The sequence below is a fragment of the Elgaria multicarinata genome, chromosome 4, assembly GCF_023053635.1.
Source record: "Elgaria multicarinata webbii isolate HBS135686 ecotype San Diego chromosome 4, rElgMul1.1.pri, whole genome shotgun sequence".
Classification (NCBI taxonomy): Eukaryota; Metazoa; Chordata; class Lepidosauria; order Squamata; family Anguidae; genus Elgaria; species Elgaria multicarinata.
In genome coordinates this window covers 138,221,230-138,241,971 of record NC_086174.1, presented here as the reverse complement: position 1 = coordinate 138,241,971, position 20,742 = coordinate 138,221,230, and the positions used below count along the sequence as shown (strand labels likewise).

The 20,742-nt window shown below is 43.7% G+C and overlaps 1 protein-coding gene across 1 annotated transcript; it reads left to right on the top strand.

Annotated features, from left to right (window-relative positions):
* Positions 1-995: 995 nt before the first annotated feature.
* Positions 996-20,285, top strand: PROB1 (proline rich basic protein 1). Its single transcript, XM_063125244.1, has 2 exons — positions 996-5,939; positions 20,218-20,285. The coding sequence occupies exon 1, from the start codon at positions 1,094-1,096 to the stop codon at positions 5,573-5,575; it is 4,482 nt and encodes a 1,493-aa protein (XP_062981314.1). The 5' UTR covers positions 996-1,093; the 3' UTR covers positions 5,576-5,939; positions 20,218-20,285.
* The last annotated feature ends 457 nt before the right edge of the window (positions 20,286-20,742 follow it).

The following is a 20,742-nucleotide window of genomic DNA, read 5'->3' as shown; positions in this document are numbered from 1 at the left end:
AGGACTTGCCCATCTGACCTGATTCAGATGTTACAGAGAGATAGAGCTTTAGAGGCTGAAAAGCCAGTATGTTGCAGAGATATTTTGCTGTTAACCCCAGTACTGAATCGATCAGTTGTATCACACTAGTTTTGCTCATGACGTGTCAAATTTCTCCCTGGTTCCACCAATTAGGCCTGTATTTCTGAAATTAAAAATTGTGGTCTTGTTAAAGATGCAGGAGCAGCTTGAAATAAGGGTCTTTTGTGACCCTACTAATAGGCACTGTGTTGTCACCCCATGATCATTCCAGGGTTTAGCTTTAACACTGAAAAGAGATCCCAGGATTGAACTGTCAGGTTTCAGGTCTGAATGTTGGGTCTGATTAAACTCTAATAAGAAAGGGAAAGGGAAATAGCAAGAGGCTATGACATGTTCTTGCTTACATAAGGGGTAAAGCCTCTTCTAAGATGGCCCTGGGGGGGGCGGGGTGTACCACCTAAGACATAGAAAATATGCTTTTTTCCCTCCTTCAAAAGTATTATTTTATTCCTATACAACTTTATGCAGATTTAATTCTTTTCTTAATTGGTTAATATGCTAAAACCCAAGTTATTAAACTAACAAAAATTATTTAATTGAAGGACAGCCCTAACAATAATGCCTATACTTTTAGTTGCTGTTGTTGTCATTTTAATTTAGTTTATTGATAGAGGTGTTCGGGGGGGGGGGCATTCTTTCCCCCCAAATCATAGTGCATTTTGAAACTAGCTAATTTATATCTGAATTTCTGATTGAGGCACTCTGGAGAGAAACAAAACAAATATAGCCTTGATATTTAGTTTTATGTTTACTGATGCTTGTGTTTTTATAGCACACTGTAAGTGTGTGTGTTTCTATTTTCCTCGGCATGGCTCTAGCAGGCACATGACACAACCAGGGCTTTTGCTTTTTATCATGACTGGATTAAACAGGGAGAGGATGGAATATGAGCTTCATCCAGAAGATCAAGTTCTCAAGGTTGAGTGGGAACAGCTCCAGCTGCACCAAGGATAAAAGAGGATCCAGTCTCCCATTGTTCCAGCTTAGACTCCCATGGTCTACACAGGGTAAAATGTTCTCCTCTGTGACAAGAAATAGCCAGCTTTCTTCTGGGCCTCACGGATTGAATGGGGAAGAAAAAAACAGCAACTACCAATGCCGATTCCATTCTCCTCCTGAGAAAGTCTGCCACATTTCTAGCAATTCCAAAGGAGACCGCACCTCTGACACTTCCAGTTCCACTTACTCTACACCACTGGGCTCAGAGGAAGCGGAGAGTTTTAAGGACTGTGTCGAGTACTTTGAAGAAGCTGGAGATTGTATCAAGCAGTGCACTTACTGTGACTCAGAATATGCGCAAGGAGGCATATCAGCAACATCGATCCTCTCTGCAGCTCAGTTGAGCCCTGATCATCGAAGCAGGATTTCCAAGGCTACAGCCAGCCAGCTCTGTGGGACTTTGAATAGTTGCAGCAATGTCCTACAAGAAAACCCATGCAGTATGAACAGCAAAGAAAAAGGTAATTCTTATGCCATTACATCTGGAGGAGTTCAAGCTCATTTTTCTCCAACCAGGGGCGAGACTTTGGGAGTCTCATTGCCAGCCCAAGAGGCGAGAGCACAGAGCCTGCAGGCGGGCTGCAACAGTACTATAAAAGATCAAACCTGCAGAGACAAACTCCGTTCCAGTAGTAAGCAAAGCCAACAGGTTCAGATGTCAATCAAAGCCAAGAATAGCTCAGACCCAGTGTGCAGTGGCAGAATGGGTCTAGTCACACGAAGGCTGCAGCCAGGAGACAGCGGATCTAAATATTTGGATCATCCTACACAATTCAGTTCTGATAAATCCAAGGAAATGTTACCTAATGCTCGCAAGCTAAAGAAAAGCAGCCTTGGCAGTCGAGCTCACGGCCCTGTAAGTAGCAAACCAGCATGCCCCAAATATTTTGTTGAAAATTCAAGTGTTTTGAGTGACTCTGACGAGGCTGATAATGAAGTAGAGAAGCTCACTGCTCTGTCTTTCCAGAGCCTCTCATGTCCCCAAGGCAGTTACCTAGACATGTACAGTTCCAGTAACAGGACATCCTCCAGCTTGTCCAATTCCTTGCCAGAAGATTGCAATGGAATGAGCAGGTGGCCGGCATGCAGCGATCCCAGGAAAACAGCAGTGGTCGAGCACTCTAAAGGAAGCTGGCAATTCCCACCAGCCAGCAAAGCCCCAGAAGCAGAACTGCTCAGCGGTGTACTGGGGAAAGAGCACTTTGAGTGCGTCGATGTCACCCTGGAGAATGCGGAGGGCAAAAAGAGCTTCTCTAAAAAGAGAATGGTGCCCAAGCGCCAGATCCAGTTGAGACGGAAGGAGAAAAAGGAGATAGGGTTTTGTGCTGCTGGTGACTGCGCTGCACTCCAGCCATTCACACAACCAAGGAAAGAGTCATCTGTGAAGGGGAGGAACATCAGTGATGAGTTTAGGATAAATTATAAGCAATTTCTGAAAGCAGCCTCTTTGAACAATACTTACAATAAATCCAGGATGGCTTCAAGTTTGGTGAGAAATGTTTTGGCTAAAAAAATGCAATATGAGCAAAGGATTAAAGTGGAACAAGCATCCGTCCGGGGCAGCTCAACGTCTTCTGTTCCTTCCTCCATAAGTACTGACCTCCCCGGGGACAGTTTAGAAGGCAAGTCAAGTTCTCTTTCCAAGTCAGACTGCAGTTTTTCGACTGAAGATGTGCAAAGCCATTCCACCACCAGCGAGAGGTCCGAGTCCCTTGCAGTGAGTAAAGAGAGCATGGATGCCTTGAAGCCAACAAAGGGAGTTGTTGTCAATGCGCAACTAAGGGAGAATGTCTACAAACTGAAAACTACATTTAATGAGCTGAATGAAAGAATGAAGTATCAAGAAGCTACTCAACTGAAGCGACTCCCCATCTTGGCAGAGGGTGGCATGAATACCATCGACACAACCAACATCAGAAAGCAGGCCAGCGGGGAAAGAAAAGAGTACAGGAGAGCCCGAGCTGTGTTTGAGTCTCTGCAGCCCGATGCAAAAAGCTCAGCCGCAGCTCCAAAATTTGCAAAGCCTCAAAAGCCGTGGCCCAACCTAAAGCAGCGAGCTATTCGGCCGAACAAGCACACACAGTCAAAAGACGAAATGTTTCCACATAAATCTAAAAGCCTTGGGGTGCCTAATGATACTTCCAGAAACATCTTCACATCCAAAACCAAAGAAATGAAACTCATCCCTCAGATCAAAAATGAGCAAAATGTTGCGAACGCCTTTAGGCGCACACCTTTGGGCAGAGTTTCCAGTGATAGGAGGTTGCCTATATTTCAGACCATGAAACTTTCATCTGTCAGTTTTCCAGCTTCTGGCAAATCACACAGTGGTGAAAAATCTAATCAGCCAAAAACACTTCGCACAGAGGAGACTGCTCAAATGGAAAGTAAAGGGAAGATAAGAACACCTCAGCTCAGAGATGTCAGGAAATTAGTGAAGGACTCCTTTAAATCATCAGACAGCTCCAGTGCAGACCAGGCTTCCTATTCAGACAGCAAAAATGAGAACAGTTTGACTGTGTTGCCAAAGGAGTCCACAGCCATCTCGCCTCTGTTTATACGTTGCACCTCAATATGTCGGAAAGATGAAACTCCAACAGTAAACCATGTAGAGGAAAAAAAGCAAGACCAAACTGGGGGCATAGATATGTCAACCCTTTCTCTGCATGATGACCACACAAACAACAGGGAATCCACTGACTATTATCGTCCCATGGTACAGACACATGGAAACGTACCTGTGTGTAATCCAGAAAGCAAATGTTCTGCAGTGGGTGAATCTCCAGTGCACATCACTACAATTCGGTCCAAGAAGTATGTTGTGGAGAATAAAGAATTTCAGTCACAAGTTGAAAATAAACCAGTGCCTTGTGAGCGGAGTGAATTAAATGTCAGACCTTCTTCTGCGGCCACCAAGAAAGAGTCGCAGCTTAATATTACAGTCAACAGCTCTCTCTCCAAGCAGTCACACAAAACAGAGACTGACTATTTCCCAGCTTTCAGTTATTCCACATTGGATGAAAGGACCATGAAAGAAGCTTTGCCACTGTCAAATCATAGCTTGTTAAAAGAGAACCAAGCTGCTGCTTCATCAGAGACTGTTGTAATTCCACCTTCTACGTATCTTCAGGACATCACAAGGAGAGATCATGGTTATGAGACCACAAGCCATATTCAGGAGGCCTGCAAAGCCCAGGAAGCTGAACTGACCCATCAGAAGCATTTATCCAGTGAGACCTTCTCAGTGGCTCCCACAGACAATAAATGTTCTTCTAGCCTTTTGAAAGAAGAACATATCTTATCTGGGTGTGGATCAACCTGTGAGAGCTGTAAGCACCCACAAGCCAACAGACATCCAATGACAAGCACCCAAAATATTCAGACACAGACTCCAGCAAATCACTTCAATGACAGTGCATCTGAAACTAAAGTGCCCTTGGACAACCACAACAGAATGCATTCAGAATGTGTAATTTCAGACAATCCAGTAACAGCAAGAGAGTATACCGAAGGAATCAAGCTAATATCAAACTCATCTTTTACACCATCAACTTCTTATGGAAAGCTCCATGACCTGGGATGTGATTCTTTTAATAAACACCAGCCACCAAATGAACAGTATTTTTCAGCCATCCAGGCTGACAACACAAATTACTTAACGATTCCTGTGAAAGCCCATCAATCCGAGGCAGCTGCTAAGCACTCAGTGCCTACATACATGGATAACACTTCATTCACCTCCAACGTCTCTTTCCAGCCCAGCGGGGAAGCATCAGGAAGTAAAATAAGCAATGAGCTTTTCCCACCAAAACAAGTGGAGAAGAAGGCACCCACTGATAATTTGTTATACAATAACCCAAGCCATGGGCAACTCCCCCTAAGACTTGAAGAATCCCCCAGTTTCTCAAGAAGAAATGAAAGAATTTCGCCAGCTGGCAAGACTGCCCCAAGCCCAACTAGGCACTTTGCTGCTCCTTTGCAAGCACATAGGAAAATGTTAGTTGATCCAGAGAGTGGGAAATGCTACTATGTGGAATCACCAAGGCAGCCTCAACTGAAGATGCTTTATGACCCAGAGACAGGGCAGTATTTTGAAGTGTTGATACCACCAGTCCCATTGGTATCACACAGTGGGCTTTACCAGTCTCCCTTCTCATCGGTGGTCATGAATCCAGGGGGTTATGGACCACCATACATGCCCTATTCTGGCTTTGCCGGCTTCCCACCTCCCCCTCCATCTGTGGCACCTGTCCATGTTGATCTTGAAGACCAACAACCCGTTCAGGAGAGCACAAACTTCAATGAGAGTTTCAACCATTTTTCAAAGAATGAAGTTCCTCCAGCTACCCAAACTGCTGATGGAAACTACATGGAAAGTTTATATTATATTCCCACTGGGATGAATTCAAGTCCTAATCCTAATCAAGCGTTATATTCCCCATCTACAAATCCTGGCCCTTCTTTGCCTGAAAAGGGATCCTTCCTTAGGATGTGACATTCGATGCAACAAGGGCATCTAGGGGAAACAGCTGCTTTTGTATTTCAGATCATTCTTCTTTTTCTTTTTTTAAAGGCCAAGCCAAACCTCGTTCCCTGGAATCTGGGGGAAAGGGATGACAGGAAGGGGGTTGCTTGGTTGCCTTTGGTTGTTTATTCTGCCACTTGGGTTTTGAAGGACTCAAGAGGAAATAGGATACCAGGAGTTTACAGCACACATCACTGGCTTGATAAATCTGATTTTAATGTAAATGCCCCTGGCAACAATGGGCCACATTCTGGTGCTAACTGAAGCCAATGGGAGTTTTGGTATTGATATCAAAGGGACCAGGATTCAAGCTATAAAGTTGTCATTTGCAACTGTAAGTTTGTTTCTTGAGGCATGCTATATAAATAGAATAATAATCTAATGCTAAGCCTACACCTGAGGAGCTCGATATTCACAGTTCTTGACTCTTCTGTAGAAATTAAATGTTCATCCAAACATTTTTGAGATTTCATACGTTGGTATGTTATGCACAAACCAGCAATGCCACCAGGCACCATTGATTTCTAATGGTACCTTACTTCACTTTTGCCGTCAGAGCCCTGTTTAATCTAGTAGGGTTCTATCAGAGTAAATACTTTGATCACTGAACCCATACAGGCTGGGCAGCCTGAGAGTGGGAGGCTTGGCTGCTTCCCTGAACTTCACATTTTACCAGAACTTTGCACTGAGGAGACAGAACTCCTAATTTCAGCTTTGGCTTGGTAAGTAGCAAAACAGAGGTAATACAGATGCCAACAGGGATACTCAGAAAGCAAAGTTGGGCTTGTGAATCGATAGATGAGAAATGTTAGTGGAAGAGTGTTTCACAGTTGACAGTGATGAACAAAGCAAAGTTTGAAAAGTGTGTGTAAAGGAAGAAATCTGTGTACTTGCCATCAAAGGGACTGTTCAGTGCCTGCGTAGAAGATGTGCTCTGAATAGGGTGGCAAAAGAGGAGAGGCCTCCTGCACCTTTAATAGTTGTGCAGAAGAAGGAATTTCAGCAGCTGCAGCTTGTATGAGACCTGCTGAAATTCCTTCTTCTGCATTACTATTAAAGATGCAGGAGCGTTTTCCTCTTCTGCATCTGACCACACTGAGCTGGGAACTCTTTGAGTTCCAACATGGGGGAAAAAAGGTGGAATATCAATGTAATATATTCTAGTCTTTAAAAGTAGTATATTCTGCCTGTGTAACTCCTAGTTAATACTCTTTGGGGGAGCAAGTTGTTGGTGTTTATTCAGTAACTAGTATTATATCGCAAGTCAAATCGACTATTTTTCACAAGCTTTTAAAACAAAGGAACAATAGAAGAAAGGCGTTTTTTGTATTTGTTTTCTGTTTTAAAGGGGTTGGAATGAATACTGTCATTCTTAATTTACGCCATGGAAAGGATGGCTCTGAGGGGGTATGTGTGTAACTAGAAGTTCAGACTACCATTTTGGTCTGTCTCTGGAGTGCTGTTGCCCAGAACAAACAGTGAGGTGAGAAATCTTCCTCCCTCTGTCAGTTTCCCTCAGCAGCAGCAGAACACAAAACTGAAATTATGCTACTGGTGAAGGGTAGAAATCAAACTAAGCTCTGCTGTTCCTGCCCATTGTGCTGGTCTCTCCTGCCCAGGACAGGAAGGCAGCCAAGCTGGAGGTTAGCTGGGCCAGGATTTCCCTTGGTTTCCTGACTATGGCCCCATTCAGAAGACACCTTAAACCATGGTTTTAACCATGGTGGTTATGAATGCCAGAAAGCCAGGCTGTGTTCAGAAGACACCTTGAACCACAGCTTTAACCATAGTGAACAAAGTAAAAAAAAAAGCCTTATTCACTGTGGTTGAAGCCATGGTTTAAGGTGTCTTCTGAACACAGCCCGGCTTTCTGGCTTAACCACCATGGTTAAGGATGTGGTTTAAGGTGTCTTCTGAACAGGGCCTATGTGGTAGATTTGGCTGGCTAATTTGTGAAATCAATCCCACTCCCTTCCATGCTGCCTCTGTCCCTAGGGTTTTGAGGTCCCAAACTTGAGAGCACCCTTGCATCTGTTTGAGTAACACAGAAGCAAAAATGTCACCAAAAGTGGCTTTGATGCTAACATTGTAATGATGGGAGAAACAGTACTAAGACGAATTTCCCCCATTATGTGTCTCCCTCTCTTTCTGGGCCTGGCCTCCACGGTCCTCTAAACTCCCTTGCCTATACAGTTGCCATCTTACGTTCTAGTCCTGCTCTTTTTGCCTTTTCCTGCTGTTGACTCAAAGGAATTCACTTATTTGTGTGTTAAGGGGCAGAAGCAGAGGGGTGTGTGGAGTGGCAACCCTACTTGATCACCCACAGCTCAGCCTGTCTTCCTGGCACGGGTGTATGGCTTTAAATGCTGCATGATGGGCAGGAATGTAGCAGCTGCAGCTCTTCCCAGCATAGTGATAGAAATGATGGGGGCGGGAAATGGCACCTGTTACATTTCTGCCAGTCATGACGAAGCGTTGAAACAGTGGAGGCTGGTGGCTCTGAGGTCAGTGGGGCTGTGAGTTTGATCTGGGTTTCAGCCAGAACGCTGCAGGAAATGAGGAATGGCAGCCAGCTCCACCCCGACCTACATATGTTCATGATGGGCCCTGCGCACATGCAGGTATGCGCACGGAGAGCTTTGTCCACAAGGTCAGGAACACTGCCTCTGTGGGATTCCCAAGTTTATTATGTAGAAAGCCCTGTGGGTATGCAGCAGTATGTGCAGAGTCCGTCTAGAGAGATGTAGGTCAGGGCTGTATCCATGGTTACTGAAGGACTGAAAGGGACCAACGCCTGCCGGTTTCTGTATATCAAGCAGCTGAGAGAGGCACAAGAGCAGGCCAGGCTGGGTCTTGTTTTTTATTATTATTACTTTGCCCGGCCTGTTGGCAGCCCTAGGTAGGAGGCACAGGCTGTGCCCTTGCTTTGGTATTTAAAGCGGCCACCAGCAGGATCTCTGGGAACTCTATGTTCTGCATCGTAATGCACAGCCTTTCCCAACCTTGGGTCCCTTGACGTTGGAGTGCAACTACCATCATGCCTGACCAATGGCCACGTGGAGGCTTTTTACCAGAAAATAGGGATAGCAAGCTGTCTTATGGTTCATCTAGCCCAGTATTGTCAACACTGACTGGCAGCAATGGCTCTCCAGGATTCTCTCTTAGCCCTACCTGGAGATGTCCGGGACTGAACCAGGGATCTTCTGCATGGAAAGCAGGTGCTCCACCGCTGAGCCATGGCCCTACCTTCAAACCTACCTATTTGTGCTTTAGGGAAAGGGTAGGATAAGGATAATGTTAAGAAGCATGCAGGTTCATACAGTAGAAAGTGGTCCTTTATCAAGGTTAACCCAGGATTAGAAGGTCTGATTGTGGAACTTTGGACAACGTTGAAATACTCCATCGTTCCAGTTATGGAGTGACTGACTCTGAAATTCTACTTGTTCTCCATGCAGAGACAGACAGTAAAAGTTGAGGGGTCTCAATGTTGTAGATGAAATATGGTATACGGTGGAGGTGTTTAGATTTGTTAGACATTGGGGAATGTTTTAAAACAAGCCGGCCCTGTACAAAAGGCAAAGGCTCCACGTGAACCAAAATGGAACCAAACTGCTGGTGTGTAATATCAAAAAGATGGGAGAGCGGCTTTTAAACAGGTTCTTGCGGGGGGGGGGAGGAGCCGACAGGAGCTGATGAGCATCTGATTTAGAAAGAACCATCCCGAGGGGGTGAGGATAAAAATGTTTTTGATTGCCCAAAGAGGATGAGGTAAAACAGGTCACAAAATGCAAATGCCAGAGACCTTTGCAGAGGGACACTGCGTATAGGTGTTTCTGATCTAATGCTTGAGACGTCTGAGATAAGATGGGGGGAGTTAGGGTGCTTGGTTTTAAAAGAGAAAAATGGGCATAACAAGAACCTGGTGGAGTGGAGTGAACTAGGAAGATTAGGGTGGCCATATGTCTTCTTTTACAGAGGACAGTCCTCTGTCTGAAGGGCTGCCAGAGGACTGTCCTCTATTTAAAGGCATTCTCTATTTGGAGGGCTATCCTGACCCATTCCAGTTTAAAGATGAAGAGCCATACAAACTGTTAGCACCTGAACAGAGGGGCTATGGGCCATAGCTAGACCTAAGGTTTATCCCTGAATCGTCCAGGGGTCAAACCTGTTCATCTAGGTGACACACAGGGGATCCAGTGCTCAGGCAGGGGCGAACCCTGGATGATCCCAGGATAAACCTTAGGTCTAGCTGTGGCCTGAACAAGCAGGTATTAAATAACTTTCTTCCATCTTTTTTATTTCCACAAAAGAAAAAACTGTTAAGAAGGAAAAGGTGGAATGGCTGCACAATGGCTTTTAATTGGTAGCATTAAGGACTTTCTGTGGGTGCAGCCGGTTGAGATTTTTATTGTGCCATCACCCAACTTTATTCACAGAGTTTATTGGGGGTCCAGACATTGTCATCTTACACCTGTAACCCTCCTGTGTTTTCCCAAAACTTCTTTTTCTCTTTCCACAAAAAAAATAATCTGCTAAGGAGGAAAAGATGAAATTGGCGCTCAATTTCATTTGTTCGGTAGTATTAGGAGCTGTCCATCTGAAAGTATTCTGTATGTGAACGAAAGCAAAGGCTACGTTTGGCTCAGGGAGCCTGGAAAAGTGGAGCAGAGGAGACGAGATCTCCTTCCTCCCGCGCCCCGCTGAGGTAAAAAAGATTGCTGTTGTAGTCAAGGCTAATTGATTAGGAAGAGAATGAGGTGCAGTCCATTTCTAGGACACAGCAACTGAGTACTCTGTCTTCTTGCAATGCCTTCTGATTATAGTTGAGAATGAGATCCATTTTGAATTTAATTTTAATTCAACATTGGACTTATAGCATCTGTTACAACATCTGGGAGCTGATGGGGGATTCAGGACAGATAACAGGAAGTACATCTTCACACGGTACATAGTTAAATTATGGAACTCACTTCCACAAGATGTAGCGGTGGCTACTAATTTGGATGGCTTTAAAAGGGGATTGGACAAATTCATGGAGGATAGGACTACCAATGGCACTAGTCCTGATAGTTATACACAGCCTTCAGTATGCCTATGTACACCAGCTGCTGGGGAACATGGTTGGGACTGTGATGTTTCACTCATGTCCTACTTGTGAGTTTCCTGTGGACAGTTGTTGGCAACTGTATGAACAGAATGCTGGATGAGATGGACCCTTGTGTGATCCAGTGTGGCTCTGCGTATGTCCTCATGACTCCTTCAGCCCCCACTTCTGCTTTAAAAACATTTCTGAGGTCGCTCGTTTGTCTTAATATTTAATAGCACTTTACCAATTTCACAGACATCACAGACTGTATCTCTTGCACTTCATGGCCTTTTAGCCTACTGTTTACAATTTTTCTCTGTATCATGTATATGCCGTCACATACTCACATAACTGCCAAACGAGGATATATTTTATGCATAATTGGGCTCTAGTCCACAGAATCTTATATAATAATACATCTGTTTGTTAGTTTTCAATGTGCCAGTCGATTCTTCTTTGTACTTTTCCATTTGTAAGTAATATATTTGAATATATTTGTTAATCTTTGGCTTGTAGTGCAAAAATCTTCTTTTTGAAACGGTTAAAGTATATTGCAGTTTTCTTACTGATTTTGAATAGGGTCACATATTTGGGGGGAGTGGACCTAGGGAACTGCTCTGACAACAGAAAATGCCAGAAAACATTACATATCTGGTAATATTTAAATATTTGGCCCTTTGGGATTTTAGTGATACCATCTAGTGGGAAATTGTTCACCTTAAAAAAGAAGTAGTACATGTTTGAACAGTAGTAGGTTGTTTTGCAATGTTAGGATATAATGGAACAAACTCAGTCCTGGGGGGAATGTCAGAACTGTGATATGCAAAAGGACTAGCTGAAGTGTCTATTTCCCATCATTTCTTATGTTTTTACACATCATGTTATCTGTTTTATTCACCCTTAAAAGTCAGAAGACCCAAAATGCATCAGCTATTTTACATAAACAGAACATTTTAAAGCTTGAATGAACATTGTAGTTTTGACAATAAAGACTTCATAGTTTTTTTTAGGATACCATAGGTGTTTTCTAGGGACAATATATATCACCATATCAGTGGACTCTGTCCAAATAAAGTTGTATCAGATGTCCATCACTTTTGGTTCTCAGGACAAAATAAGTGCTTTGGGGGCAGATCCTAAATTATTTTCCCTAATACATTAGCAGTGCCTTGGGCTACAATTCCTGTCACCTCCCCCTCCCCCCTTCAGCATGGTCAATGGCCAGGCTGGCTAGGAATGACTGGAGTTGGAGTCCAGCACATCCAGAGGCCACCAAATTGGGGGAGGTTAAGGCCTCAGTCCTATGGGCTATCTTGTGCTAGATGAGCTTTTTTGTCTATCTACCTGGGGTTCTTCGGAGAGGAAGGAAACAAGGTTGGAGAGGCCTTAGGATAGTTCATATCCTGGCCTCTCCAGTCTTCTCCCCTCCCAGCCCACTGAAACGCCTCCTTCCCCTCTCCCTCTGAGGTTGATTTTCCAACCTCAGAGGCCAGCCAGCATGGTTCCTTCTGCGCTGGCTGTGTGGAGGAAAGGGTGGGTCGGATCTCCAGTTCCCCTCCCTGAGGTCAGAACACTGTCTCCCAACTCAGATCAGGAAATCCAAAATATCTTATAACGCCTGTCGTGGATTTTCTTGTCACTGGCCAAACACCAAGATGACCCAGGCAACATTCACAAGCAAAAGCACTTTTATTGCAAGTCAGAGTCACCATCGCGACGGAGCTCCCAACCGTTCAGGGAAGGGAACTGACCCCTGCTTCAAAAAACCCTGCCTTTATGCAGTTACACGAACAACTAGCTATCTTCTTTTCAGCACACACACCCCTTTAACTTAGCAGGAAGTTTTCTCTAACCTAGGTACTGTCTTATCAGGAAGTCCAGACCAATTCAACCAATTTGTTAGCAACAGACACTATATAAAACAGATTAAAATCTATTAAACATATTAAAATCCATCACACCCCTCAGATGCTGTTCTATAGGCTGATAGGATTGTTCTCTCTCAGGGTGTATTTCAGCCAAAATAACATGTTCTCACCGATGAGTCCATCTTGGTATACATTTTTAGCACTGACATAATATTCAGGGTGCTTTCAGACAGAGAGCACCAACAATCAGACGGCACTGTGCAGCTCTTCCATCATTTAAAAATACATCAGACTTAATGAGGGGTTTTTTGGTCACTCAAGGAAGGTCAGAAGGGGCAGGAGGCGCGCAGGAGGCAGACGTCATGTGAGAGACCTGAGTTTGCTCATTAACGAGCGTCGAATAAAACGCTCGTCTGATCGAGCTTTTAGTCTAGTATAAAATTACCTAACAGCCCCACTTCTGTTCACTTTCCTGCATCCAAAATGAATTCCATTCTATAAGATCTAAAAATAGTTTTACTGTTTTTAATGGGTTTTTTTTATTGCGTTACAGTTTTGTTGATTTAAATTGTTGTATACTGCCTTGATGGCTTGTTAGCAAATAAGATGATATATAAATGATAATCGTAATGATGATGACGACAACAACAGCTTTTCCATCTCTACCCTGCTCCATTTCCCCTCAGTCACTTAAGCCTTTGTTTTCCTACCCCCTTCCAGGCTTCCCCACTCCCAAAACTTTTTCCCCAGCCCCCCCCTTTCACTTTATTTTCCTTGCTTTGATGTTTCTCCCTTCTCCATAGGATTGCCAACTCTTGTTTTTAAAAATTTCAGTCACAGAGTCTGAGTGTTTTAGTGCAGAGCCAATGCCTTTTCTGATGGCACATAGTGCCTCTGATCACATGCAGAGTGCAATGTTCTCTCTGGAGAGCCGTTTATAACAACCATAATTCTAATAGCAGAGTGCCGCTGAGAATCTGAAGAGTACTATCTTCAGTTGCTTTTTTAAAACATTTGTATAGTAGCGAAATAAACAAACATAGGTAAAACACAAAGGAAGATTTCTGGCTTCAAATCCTCCTGTTCTGGCAACTGGCCAATTAGCACCCCAACATCCCCCCTTATCAAACCCATTCTAGCCAAATTTGTCCTTAGGATTTTCTTTAAAAGGGAAGTGCTGGAGATGCAACCTTTCTGAAAAGAACTGTTCTTTGATGTTGAATTAAAAACAACAACAACCCTGAAATGTGTTCTTGAATGCCCAGAGGCAGATTATTTTCTTCATCCCATATTGTGTGGCTAAATGGCCATGATCAAAGAAAAAGAGGTCAGGCTGTAGCAGTAATACCACCAGCACCTACAACTGAACGTTTTCTAATTACACCACTCACTGCTTAGAATTGTTTTAAATTATCCTTCACCTCTAACATTGATGCTGTTTGATTTAACTCTTGTAAATCAAATGGAGTTCCATTCCTCAAATGCACAGCGTGGTAGCGCGCCTTTTGACTTCATTAACGTATATAGAATTAATTTGATTTAAAACATTTTCAGCTGTAAGTAAGGATCTGAGTTTGGGTTTGTCAACAACACGTCACATCTTTTCCAAAGGCCTAACTTGAATGGTGCTGTTTTGCTGTTTTGCAATTCCTAGCATTCCAAATGCTGTTTTGCTTTGTATTTCTAGTATTGCCTTTTTGGGAAATTTTGTCAGAGGCTGCCACATGATGGGTGGGGTGTGCGTGGATACATGGCCAAGCTATGCCATGTTGTGCCGGATTATGCTTCCCACTACCATGATGCATTGCTCCTGGGAGTTGTCTCCTGGCTGCTGCTGGTGGCTTCACGTGTGTTTGTATATGTACCACCACACACCATGCCCTCTTCTCGTATCGCAGGTCATCAGTTGAACAGCTGTTCGAAGAGCAGCCTGCTTCCCCCCATCACCTCCCTTGACTGCTGGTTAATCAGAATCCTGGCATCTCTTACATGTGGTGACAGACAATCAGCCGAGTGAGATGGCTCCTTTAGCGATCCCTGCAATCCCTCCACTAGTAGTTCTTTGTAGAATGGAATGGTCATTCACTCCTCTAGCCAATCACAAGAAAGCTTCCATCAAGTTGTTATCACTCGTCTCCAAGGATGCCAAGTGACTGCTTGGCCCTTGATCAAAGTGCTGCGGAGCGAAAGGTTCTGCATTTATGTCTGGAAGGTAAGGCTTGCTAGCTTGACACAAAGCACGGCTGCCTTCAGGAGATAGCTCCCATCTCCTGAAGGCAGCTGGGAGCTATCGCATGCATTTGGGTTGAGACACTTGGGGGAAGACTTAAGAGGGTGGGTGGGGGGCTTTTCCACCCTTCAGTTTTAAGTTCAGCATAGGAAGCTGCCTCACTATAAGGAAGCTGCCTTATAGTGAGTCAGATCATTGGTCCATCTAGCCCATTGTTGTTGACATTGACTGGCAGTGGTTCCCCAAGGTTTCAGGCAGGGTTTTTTCCTGCCCTACCTGGAGATGCTAGGGGTTGAACCTGGGACCTTCTGCATGCAAAACAGATGCTCTAAATATGTACATATGTAGTGTACCCCCTGCTCAAAGTTTGGGCCACAATCTATCCAAAAGTCAAGGATTGTTGACCCATTGATTTCCACTGAAGAGACTTAAGAAAATGGTTGGCCCTCTTTTTGAAATCAGTGGGACATAAGGCTCTTTTGGCTGGATTGTACCCCAAGTAAGTATCTAACTAAGGCCTCATCAACACCATGTAGGATATTGCTCTATGAAAATGTTATATAAAAGGCAGGAGCCACACCAAGCAGGATATAGAGGTATGAAAATGGTATATGATATTTGTCAGTGGGCCCCAACAGTTGTCAGTGCACTTCAATACCACTACAAAGCAGTATTGTGGCTCCTGCCTCTCATATACCACTTTCATACCTCTTTCATAGTAAGATATCCTGCTTGGTGTAGATGAGGCCCTAAGCACCTTAGCAGACAGGCTTCTTTTCCAGTTCCAAATATCTTGCCATTCCACTTAATTTCATTTCCCCAAATCGGCTTTGAGGACACATATGCAAACCACTGAGCCACAGGGCCAGCCCAAGATATTTTGCTGCCTGAGGTGGAAGACATATATACATAAGGCTTTGACACATAACAAACATTTATACTGACACTTTTAGAAATACATCGTGTAGGGCTCTATCACACCAGCATTTTATCGCACTTTCGTCATGGCTGGTTTGTGGTTTTGCAGCATGGCACTCAGATGACGTTGTGCCTGTCCTGCAGAAACCCCGCCTCTTCCCCTCCCTTTTTTGTGTTTTCCTAGAGTGGGGAAAGTCTGCATTATTTCCCCCAAATGGAATTAAAGCACCCTTCAGCCCCCATATAGTGCCATCGTCTCGCTATTTCCTTTGTTGGGGGGTGTGCTTTGAAGCGAGAGCTTGCTAACAAAAGAGGAGGGTGGGGCAGTTCTCCTCCAGCACTGAGTTGAACAAACGAGCTTGTGCTGAGCTGCTCCAACCCCACCCACCTTGCCTGCACCTCCCACATTTTTAAAGATAAAGAGATGAAACTTGGAACTGTGAGAGCTCTTAAGTGGGGCTTTTGGCATGCCAAGTTTGGATCAGATCAGTTCATTGCTTGATTTTTTAGGAATTTTTAATCCCACCATCAAATCATTCCTTCCAATTAACACACACACACACCTCCGATTCTGTGCAGGAGTGGATTAAGGCAGAGTCGGAGAGGTGTGAGATAGTTGACAAGCATTCCAGACTTACGTTTATACACATATAGACATACACTTAAATACTAGGGCCTCCCAATCAGGGAGCAAATTATCAAGATCCTATGTAAACAATGATCTAAAAAAATACAGAGAAAGAATCTAATACAAACAGCTTTAAAAAGAAGTCTAAAACAGAAAACTGGAAAGAAGTGCTCTGCAACCCTATGTTTATTTCTGAGAGACCACACTATTAAAATCCAGTTCTTTATGTGTTTACTCAGAAGTAAGTATGTCTCGCTGTTCAATGGGGTTTACTCAAAGGTAAGCATGCATCAAATTTTGGTATGACTTGGATGTAAATGCAGTTGAAACCAATGCAATTCACTCTTGAATAAGGGAATCAACCCCTGACGAGCTCCATTGAACACACCCCTCCAATTTTGCCTTATCCACCCTTGCGCAGAATTGGAGGGGTGTGTGGGTGGGTGTTAATGGGAAGGAATGATTTGAGGGGGGGATTAAAAATTCCTTTAAAAAAAAATCAAGGGATGAACTGATCTGATCCAAATATGGCATATCTAAAGCCCTACTTAAGAGCTCTCACAGTCCCAAGTTTCATCTCTTTATATTTAAAAATGAGGGAATCGTATGCATTTTTGTTAATTCCCATAGGAGCTCCAATGAGCGAGAGGGGAAGGCTGCCACGTCGATCACAATGTCCATCAACGTCAAGAGCCAATGAACTAGAGGGGGAAGTAGAAGGGGAAGAGCGGACACAATAGTGGCAGGAGAGCAAACAAGTGAAAAGAGTGTATAGGAACTATCGTGAAAGGGATGAGTGCTTGCTGCAGTAATGAAACGGAGGTCAAAATTGTGGGTGCATACCACGAAAAGAAAGTAGCTATGATGGAGCCCATAGCTCCTGCCCTTCCCATTGTTGCCAGACAGAAAAAAGGCCTGCTTTTTCCTATCTAAATATGCATAAGATTATACCCTTGGAGAGCAATCCCAGTCTTAAACCCACCCACCCACCCCAAGGGCTGGCTGAGTGGAGCTAGGATGGGGCAAAGGAGCCCCTCTGGAGAGGAGCCCCAACCTCAAAGCAAGTACTTCTGCCTTGAAATCTCTCAGTACACCGCAGGAACCTTTGTGGGTGTAGGAGTGCCGCCACTGGTTTTGCCACAAGTGGTCGGGGGTGTCAGGGGCACTGTTAGGCGTGGCCTTGGATTGTCACTTAACATACCGTGTTTGTTGCTATTGTCCTCCCTGTTCCCCAACCAAGACAAAAAGACAGCTGCACCTTTCCCAATTTGGTGGTTCTTTTAAATAGGCCACAATCAGACCACGTAACTCAAATTATCTCCGACTAACTCTGTCATGTTCTTGCTGAGCAAAATATAATCAAAATTCTTGAATGTGATGGGACAAGTGGAGTGTGTAGCATTTTGCAGTGGGATTTAATTCTCTTCATGAATCAAGCAAATTTGCCTCCTTGCTACATCCCAACAACATTTTTGTCTGCTTTTATGCCATGTGCTTTTCCTCTTTAGCTGATCTGTCCCAACAGGGAGTCATTACTGCATTATTATCTCTTTTTAAAACTGCATCTCCCTCTTTAAAGAAGCATTATTGTGCTGATTTTGGAGTATATATTCACCACAATGTAATTAAACAATTTAATATAATAAACAATTTATTGTTTAATTTTCTTTGGGTCAGAATATACTTACCCTCTTTGTATTTGATCTATCGCAAAATTAATAGGAGCCACCATTAAAATCACCACTCTTGTTTGATTTCCCAGGGAAATTAGACTGTTCACTGAACCATGCATTTTTTCATCATTTCGATAGATTTCATAGAGAAAAAACAATACCTTCTCTTTTAAAACAAGTTGCTACTACTCTTTGATGTTAATTCCTCCTACATCACAAGAGGCAATTACTCATGGTAGCTTTCAAGATGAAAAATGCTCTTTCCTTATATTCAAGGCGCACTCCATTGCTATTTAATGCTTTTTAAGCTTACAGAAATGTTGGTTGGTATCTCTTTCTCTAACTTCACTGAACTGTAATAAAATCATAACCAAGAAAATAGTTCACCCATGGCACCCTCTAGGGCCATACCAGCCACTGAAGTTGGAAAAATTAAACACAGAATAAATCAAGAACTCCCCATTTACCTTGACAGTTAAACAGCATATATGGGCTGTTCACCCTCTCTCTAATTTCAGCTCTTTAGGACCTGCTTACTCCACCAAGAACATAACTTTTCAGCTGTACCTTATTTCTGATGACTTTTCCAGAGTCGTCCACAAAGATAATTATTGTCTATTTGTTCCCTTTATTCAGTTCCTTTCTTGAACATTACTTACTTGGCTTGTGGGGCCAAGTGATCCCTGGGCCTCAAACCTGTGCATATAATGGTCCTCATCATATTCCTTCTTCTCCATTTTCTTCAATCTTAGGGTTATTAGCAACTTCTTTCCTTCATCAAGGGTAGCTGGAGTTGGAGTCTTTCCATCACAATGCACCATGAGTTTAAATAGGAACCTCCATTTGGTTATGCTTGGGACAGCCTTCCTCAACCTGGGGCGCTCCAGATGTGTTGGACTACAACTCCCAGGCTGGGGCATTCTGGGAGATGCAGTCCAACACATCTGGAGCGCCCCAGGTTGAGGAAGGCTAGCTTGGGAGCACACAAGTACAGAACTATCTATCTTTTAGGTTCCCTTCCATCACTTTGGGAGTCTTGCTGGTACCCCTACTAGTTGCTAGCAGGATGGAAAGGATGCTCAATAATCCCAGGACATGTTTTGAAAGTACATGATGTAGTGACCTTGTTGAAGGTGAGCACATCTGGATTTGGTTGAGGCCTAGTTGTGAGAACACTTACAAACCCTATATATGTAGGTGCCTTGGAGGTAAATTTGATCTATGTTGATTTGTGTGTATGTATGTACATGTATGTTTACACACATAGGACGGGTTTGCATGATCATTTTCATATTTAAGCCACTGTGGTTTCCAGCATGTGCCAGGCACCTACCGGTGCCCGTTTTGTAACCCAGCTCCCAGGTTATCCCGAAATACTCTGCATTCCAGCAGGGATAGCTCACAACAATATATTCATTTCCCCACAGCTACTGTGAGGATTGCAGCTAAGCTCAGAGGGAACAAGGAGCTCTGAGGTGAGGGGTTGGCAGGTGATGTCATGGTCCCTGCTAACCAAAATGTTGTGGTGCTTTGTCCCTGTAATCTCTGGCTCCCACTACATCACTGTATGTATTTCAACTTGCGTTTCATGGAAGAAAGCGATGGGATATAAATAAAATGTACAAAAACTACACGCTCAAATGAGCTGAAACTGAAATGGAATGTGGGGGGAACCTTCACTTCTCTCCTCTGATGGACAGCCAAAAGCTGCACCTTTTGAAAGCTCTTATCATCTTAAGATGTATTCTAGTGACAGGATTCAACAAGGTATTAAGAAGTTTCACGCGCCTGTGGTAACATCAGTGGGTGATTGGAGTCAGGCAAGGGGTGCGTCTGATGGTGGGTGGGAAGCGTGGGAAATCAATCCTGCTAAAACAATCTGCAAATCAAAACAATCAACCCACAGACTCTTATCCACTGTGAAGGACAGATGCAGCCAATGCAAGGATCTTCATATACTCAGCAGAGAGTTGGTGCTGGGTGGAGGTGTATATGGGGAGAGTGCCCTAGAAGGAAGAAGATAGGTAGAGGTGGTGAGTCTTGAGACCAAAACATTTTAGAAAACTTACCTATTGTGCCTTGCTATGTCGTTTTTGTTCAACTAGCTATTGGATCAGACTGAACATTTTTATCTCCCCCCTACCCCACATTTTTTCTTTGCAGTTAAATAGTTTGATTCCCCCCCCCAAACTTCCCAGTTTTAATGCAGGATTAAAAACTAAGGACCATGTTTGAACTTAAGCTGCTTCGGAGACCTTTGCCTCCAAAGGTGAAAACTAAACCACTCCCAAGGAGGAAACACCATAAAGGTAATGTGGCACTGTGCAAGATTGCTCATGTAATGAATTACAGTCATATTTTTTCTGTTTCTCCAAAAGCTGATGTGTAAACCAGGAGGAGGGGACAATATTGACCATGGGCTAGATCATGGTAGACTGGGGATAGTTAATGATCTGAACACCAGGCAGCCTAATTCTAAGCATGTTTATGCACTTGTAATTCCCACCATGATCAACAGGGATTACTCCCTAGAAAGTATGTTTAGGATTGTAGCCTCAGACATAAATTCAGCTCTCAAGCCAAATATGGTATCCCACCACCATCCCAAACCCACTGGAAGTCCCCACCCTCACAAGACTCTTGTTGTTTAGGCCATTCTGCACAGAAATTTGAAGCAGGTGAGTGTTAGCAGTGGGTGATGTTCTGGACCAGCTTATAGTGATGGTAGCCCCCA

Excerpts from the sequence above, each read along its gene's own strand:
- PROB1 (XM_063125244.1), top strand. The coding sequence starts at position 1,094 with ATGTTCTCCTCTGTGACAAGAAATAGCCAGCTTTCTTCTGGGCCTCAC.